General features: G+C 43.1%; 1 protein-coding gene across 1 annotated transcript; it reads right to left on the reverse strand.

The window, feature by feature from the left end:
- Window positions 1-782: 782 nt before the first annotated feature.
- Window positions 783-6,328, reverse strand: PTCRA (pre T cell antigen receptor alpha). Its single transcript, XM_069065766.1, has 4 exons — window positions 6,256-6,328; window positions 4,380-4,703; window positions 3,464-3,505; window positions 783-1,494 (listed from the first exon to the last, which is right to left on the reverse strand). The coding sequence occupies exons 1-4, from the start codon at window positions 6,311-6,313 to the stop codon at window positions 1,328-1,330; spliced, it is 591 nt and encodes a 196-aa protein (XP_068921867.1). The 5' UTR covers window positions 6,314-6,328; the 3' UTR covers window positions 783-1,327.
- Between the last annotated feature and the right edge of the window lie 606 nt (window positions 6,329-6,934).

The following is a 6,934-nucleotide window of genomic DNA, read 5'->3' on the forward strand; positions in this document are numbered from 1 at the left end:
TTGTTTACTCTGTGTCTCCAGTTTTGCTGGGAAATTTCTAGTCATAAGTTCTATCTCTTTCCCTGTGTATCTCACCATCCAATGAGACCCTCTGGACTTCATTTGCCCCAAGCACATGGACACACAAACCAATAATTCAGTGAATTTATTATCTCAGAGAAACGAGTTTCTTTTCAAACAAATAGTGAAATAGAAAGCAACACAAAGTCTTGAAGAACAAATTAGGAAGTAAGTTCATCTCTCCCTCGAGAGATTGAGAGGGAGAGTAGAAATCATCAGTTCTGTCTTAGCAGCACAGTGGTAAGGGCACTCTGTGTCTGTTCTTTGTGGCTTCTGCTTGGCCCTAGTCACATTCTTCTTTGTATCAGTGTTAAAATCTCTTCTTCTTCATCCCTGCACTGTCACCTTCTGATGCTGTGATGCTTGAGGAAAGCCACTTTGCTTGCCTGTCCTAGCAGGACACCGGGTCCAGCTCAGGGTGGTGGTGGCTTTGGTGAGCTAGTCTGCCAGCCTGGTACTCCAGCCTACTCCTTGCCAGAGTCTCATCCTTGAACTTTTCTCATATCTTACCTCTTCAAGGCCTCTTCTTCCCTAACCCTTAGGATAGGAGATAGACTAGCTTTGTAGACATTGTCTCAACCCATTTGGTCATGGGAATGCTGGATACTTTATTCCTGACTAGCAAGTGTCTATCCTGGTCCCACTCCCACTCCTTGACACTTCCCAAGGGATGCTACATTCCTTTTTTTGGTTAATTTTCTGCTTTTTAGTGAGTGCCTTATATGCATCTGTCTGTGTCTGTGTATTTGTTCCAGGCTGGGCACTCCTTAAGAACTGAAGCTCTAGGAGTGCTCCTAGTGTTGATGGAAGAGACTTGGGCGCTGGCCTCAGAGAGCTTGAAGTCTGGGCATGTAGACTTCTCAAGCATGAGAAACTGCAGAGCTGATTTTCCGGGAGAGGAAGCCAAAGCGAGTACAACATTTACACAATTGAACGTAGAGGTAAACGTTAGGCAGGGGAAACATTTAATACCTCCTATGGAGGTATCATGGAGGATGTTGATCCTAAATAGGACTTTAAAAGAGAGGAGTGATTAGTCTGATGACTGGAAATGGAGGTTGTTCCAACTATAGGGAACAATATCATCAGACCACTTGTATTTCCATAAGGTAAAGATGAGGCAGTTATGTATGTAGTATTCCCATCTGTCAGCCTCCCTCTAATGGGCTCAAAATTCTTTCCTTGTTTGGCCAAGACCCATCAGCATCTTCATATGGTGGATGCAGGAGGGAAGGAATTTCTGCATATCGACCTTCGGTCCCAGGAGTTAGACCCTTGACCACCTAGGTTGGATCCCAAGGTCAGTATTGTTTGTGGCTGTGATCCCCAGAGCCCGGAGGTGACTGCAGGTCATTAGCACGTCAAATATAAGCAGCTTAAAGAGGATGACCCGAATGGCCCCTAGGATCAATGTCTGGGAGAGGTTGTGTGGTCCTGGCGGAAGAAACAGGAAGGTCAAGAGATGCATGGGACAAAACAATTTGGAAATATGCTTTCCCAATGACTAAACTTTGAATACCTTTTGACCCAGCAATATCAACACTAAGATCAGAAAAAGAGGAAAAGGACCCAAATGTAGAAAAATATTTATAACATTCTTTTTGTGATGGTAGAAACCAGGATGCTAATGAAGTACCCATATATCAGGAAATGGTTGAATGTAATGGAATATTATTATGCTGCAATTAATGATGAAAGTGAAAGTTTCAGAGAAACCTGTGAAGACTTATAGGAATTGATTCAGAGTGAAATGAGCATAATCAGGAGAACAATTAATTTAATAATAACATTGTAAAGAGAAGCAGCTAGGTGATGCAGTGGATAGAGTGCTGAGCCTGGAGTCAGGAAGACCTGAGTTCAAATCCAACCACAGACACTTACTAGCTGCGTGATCCTGGGCAAGTCACTTAATTCTGTTTGTCTTGGTTCCTTATCTATAAAATGAGCTGGAGAAGGAAATAGCAAACTACTCCAGTATCTTTGCCAAGAAAACTCCAAATGGGATCACAAAAGTTGGACACAATGAAAAATGACTGAATAACAAAGACTTTGAAAGATTTAGAAACTCTGATCAATGCAATGAGAGGGATGGAGAGAATTCCCTCCCATTTTACAAGTAAAGGTAGTTGATTTTTTATTTAACCTCCTAACCCATAAAGTCCAGAATATAATAGCAAGGTGCTGAACCAGTTGTAAAGAAGTATCTATACTATGATCCCTTTAGGATATGGGAATTTATTTCTTCGACTGAACTAAAGGGACAAACCTTATTGAATGAGCAGGATTTTTAATAGCTAAAGAACAAAGCTTCAGTTCCCAGGTAGTCAAGGCTCAGTTATGCTTTGCAAAGAGACTGTTTTGTAAGGTCTCTATCTTTCCACATCTTCTCCCCATAGTCATGGCATCTAACAGTGACTTGCCCAGAGGGAAATACCTTATCCAGCAGGTCAAGAGCTGGTTAGTTTGGGAGAATATGAAGTACTAAATTAAGGCAACAGAGATACACACTCCTGACAGACATGAATACAGAGGGAAGAAGCAGCTTCAAGGAAGGTGCTCCTTGGCAGCAGAGAACAGAGCTGGCTATAGAGAGGATCAGATCTTGGGAACCCAGCCTGAGGACCCCATAAATTAAAGAGACAAAGGACTTCCAGGCCCTGCAGTGTCGGCTAGATGGTGCAGTGAATAGAGCACTGGCCCTGGAGTCAGGAGGACCTGAGTTCAAATTCGGCCTCAGACACTTAACACAAAAACTAGCCATGTGACCTTGGGCAAGTCACTTAACCCCAATTGCCCCCCAAAAAGTAAAAAAAAAATTTTAATTTTAAAAATGAATTTTGAGTTATTTTTGCTCCAAGTGTGGCTCAATGCTACTGCACTCTAAGGCTGAGCTCACTTTTTCCAAGGATGCTGTGTATGGTTGAGGGAGAACGTACCAGACCTATGTGGGAAATGTTACTTGGTAGGTACTCTTTCACTACTTTTCTTACTCTTTCACTATTCAATCTGAATGAAAGTCTTTGCTAAGAGCTAATTGTTTCTACTGGCTGCCTACTAACAGAAAGCATGCATGTTAAGGTTCATGGGCTTTATCAATAGCAGGGTGGCCCTATAGATTGCTCTTTTGAACCTTGAAGTCCTTAGTAGTCAACCTCTGGACATCCAACCCTCAAGACAGGTTAGAGGGTAGTACACTGGGGATGCTATGCATAGATAGGCCCACTGAAGCAGCCTAGACCGGGTCAGTGCTTTGCCCCAGGGTTACCCAGTAAGTCAGCATAGTCTAAGCCTATCTCTGATGAGGATCTGCAGAAGGTCAAGGCTGAGTACCACCACCCAAAGCACTCTGGTTTCAACAAGACAGAGGCATCCTGGCCTCCAAACTATCCCTCCTATCACTCACCAATGGTTGGCTCCCTCTGGCACTTCTCTCCCACGGGCTTACCTGCCAAAACCAAATTAAAAGGGTTGAGTCTTTGGGAAGCTCATTGCATTCAGCTAGAATGTAAGCTCTTTGAGGACACAGACTATGTTTTATTTCTTTACATCAGCAGCATAGTACAGTAGAAAGTACCTTGGATTTAGAGTTGGAGGACTTGGGTTCAAATCCCTGCTCTTCCATATATAACTACTGGGCCCTTAGACAAATTATTTAACCTATGTTCCAGCTCCCTCATTTGCAGTATGGGGGAGGGGAAGCTAGATGAAATGACCTCCAACGTCCTTTCTAGCCAAAAACCTTGTGAGTCTCGGTAGGTTCTTATGATCAGAGATATTATTCCCACTCCATTGATTAGGTGCCTAAAGCACAATAAACGTTTGTGGAAGGCAAAATTCCCCCTATGAGTGAGGATTCACTTGCTCAGTTTTCCCTTCTTTCAAGACTTTTCCTTGGCCTCTCGCACCCACAAAAGTACTTTATGTCTTTCACTTTTTCCCCCCAAATGCTTTCACATGTCATCTAATGTATCTGTGAAAGAGTCATTTTAGGTATTATTATTTCCACTTAATAAGATGAGGAATCTTAAGTTCAAGGAAGAAAACTGACTTAAGGTCAAATAGCAAGTTAATTCCGGCTTATCTAGAATAGAATCATCTTGGAAATCCTAACTAATTAGTTCAAATTGAAGTCTAGAGCTTTCCTAGATAATGGAGTTCTCTTTTCTCTATCTGGCTTTTGTGGACGAAGGGGGCAAGAGAAGGAATACCAGAAGATAAGGAACCAGAGACCGCTTAAACTCTAAGCTCCATCAGGACAGGTCCTTGTTTTCCTACAGAGGCTAGCCCTAGGGAGTGCTGCTGCTCCCTTAGACCCATACCAGATAGCTGAAGAGGACGAGTGTGGGGGCCTGGATCCTGCCAGCCGGGTCCTGTGTGACAGACCAGAGGTTCCCAGGAAGCCAGCTCCTCAGCAGGGAGGGAGAGCTGGGCCAGGCTGCTCCAGGTGCCATCCCCAGCTGGCGAGGGCCCGTAAGTGAAGGCATCCAAGGTGGTGCCGTTGCCAGATGAGAACCAGATGGAGCCATCCGCAAAGGAAGGAGAGACGTCAAAAACCATGCAGATCACCAGCGTTTTCTGTTTCCCATCTACCAAGAGGGTAAGTGGGGGAGCCATCGACGGGAAAGGAGCAGTAGTCCACACACCTGCAGAAGGACAGACATGTGTAAAGTGGCATTGCCTTGGAATGGAAAGACCTGAGTCCAAATCCTACTTCAGAGACTTACTAGCTATGTGACCCTGGGCAAATCATTTAACTTCTCTCAACCTTAGTAAAAGGGGAATAATAATAAAAACGATCTTGTGAAGTTAAATGAAACGAGTTATATAAAGCACTGTGCAAATCTTAAAACTCAATATAAATGCTAGCTATTGTTATTAAATTTAGGGAGTTGGGTTCTATAGTCTCTGAGGCTCTTCTCAGCTCTGACATTTAATGTCTTATGCTCTGACATTCGGGGTTCTAATATTCCATGTCCTAAGGCCCCTTCTAGTCTTAATATTCTATCTTCTGCGCTCTGATATTCTATATTCTAAGATTCCAGTTTTGGCATTCTCTCTCTCCATGAATCCATGGTCCTGGGTGCCTATGAATGAGGTAAGTTCCCAGACTCTTATTCTCATTTGTATTGGAGAGTGTATGGTCTTTCAGATGCATAGAAGTCCAGATTCCTTCTCACTAGACCTATCCAGTTGTCCATTCAAGACTAAATTTACCTCTATCCTCTTCCATGAAGCCTTCCTATATTACTTTAGCCTATATTGATTTTTCTCTCCTTTTTTGGTTGTTTTTTTTTTCTAGCTTTTTTTGTGTTAAGTGTCTGAGGCTGGATTTGAACTCAGGTCCTCCTGACTCCAAGGCCAGTTCTCTATTCACTGCGCCACCTAGCCACCCCTTTTTCTCTCCTTTGACATCCTATTTATAAAAACAAAATTTTTTTTCTTTAAATTCTGAAGGCAATTGGCATTAAGTGACTTGCCTAGGGTCACATAGCTAGTAAGTGTCAGAGGCTGCATTTGAACTCATGTCCTCCTGATTCCAGGGCCAGTGCTCTATTCACTCCTTTCACATTTGGATCTCAACCACACCATCTCTAACTCAATTGTTCCCTGTCTCTATTGTTTTTTTGTTTTATGTATATGTGTTCTTACGCACTAACAAAACTCAACTCCCAGAGAGCAGGGGGAGATGAGGAGGGAGTGCCCACCACACTTAGAGATTGGAGGAGCATCAGAACAGTTAGTAGTCCAGTTTGGCTGGAATTGTAGAATGTCAAAAGGAGAAAAATGAAATAAAGCTAGAAAGTTTGGTTGAGGCCAGATTGTAGAAGGCCTTGAATGCCAGGCTAAGAACTCGGATTTTGTTTTAAAGGCAATAGGCAATCAGTCTGTCATCTCTATCAATGACAGATTGACTCTAGGTTGGATCTAAAACTCCCTACTCTCCTGTTTGCCTTTGACTCTCAGGACCAAGAGCTGGGGAGCCTCTCTAGGGCATGGTATCTAAGGTGGGAAGGAAAAGAGATGGAATGTTAAAGAATGGGACCTATAGAATTCCTGACAGGAACTTCAGAGGAGAACTTCAGTTACCCCATTTCCTATCCCCCTCTGACCAACCCATGCTTAAGTGCATCAGGGCCAGAGAAGCAGAAAGATGGGGAAGGGCAGGCTAGACCAAGCAGGGAGAGAGGGACTCACCTGTGGGAAGAGCTGATGTCCCCAGGGTCAGGAGAAGCAGCAGCCAGGGCTTTGCCATGGCCCAGCATGAGAGGTAAAGACGCTGCAGCTGTAGCTTCCTAGAAAGTGAGAGGCGGGGATAGCATGCCATGGGTGCCCACAAAACTGCCTTCCACACCACAGACCCAGCTGCAACTAAGCTGCTCAAAGACAGATATTTCCCAGGACTTGACTAGCCCCTCCCTCTAATCTAGCTCTGCCCTTTCCCTAATCCTGTGCCTGGGAACCCCAAAGAAGCATCTCCTACACTGGGTAGGCGTGTCTCCCTGACCAACCCACCAATATGTTTGAGTGGTCAATTTCTTCCACATTGAACCCTCCCTCCTGGAATTATGTGTAATATCATAAGGTCAATAGCATGTAGAACTGGAAGGGACCTCACTTAGTCCAATATCTGCATTTAAAATTTTTAAAAATTAAATTATTTTAAAAATGTTATTTTTAACTAAATTAATTTTTAAAAATTATTTTAATTTTCAACAAACAAATATTTATTCCTTCCCCTTCAATTTAAAAGAAAAAGAAAAAACAAAGCTCTTGTATCAAATATGTAGGGTCAAAAAACAAAATAAAATGAGTTCCTACATTGTCCATGTCCAAAAATGTACTTCACACTTCATCTTTAATCCATCACTTCTCT

The sequence above is a fragment of the Petaurus breviceps genome, unplaced genomic scaffold, assembly GCF_028583685.1.
Source record: "Petaurus breviceps papuanus isolate PSGF00001 unplaced genomic scaffold, PetGlider_PUasm1.0 90701, whole genome shotgun sequence".
Classification (NCBI taxonomy): domain Eukaryota; kingdom Metazoa; phylum Chordata; class Mammalia; order Diprotodontia; family Petauridae; genus Petaurus; species Petaurus breviceps.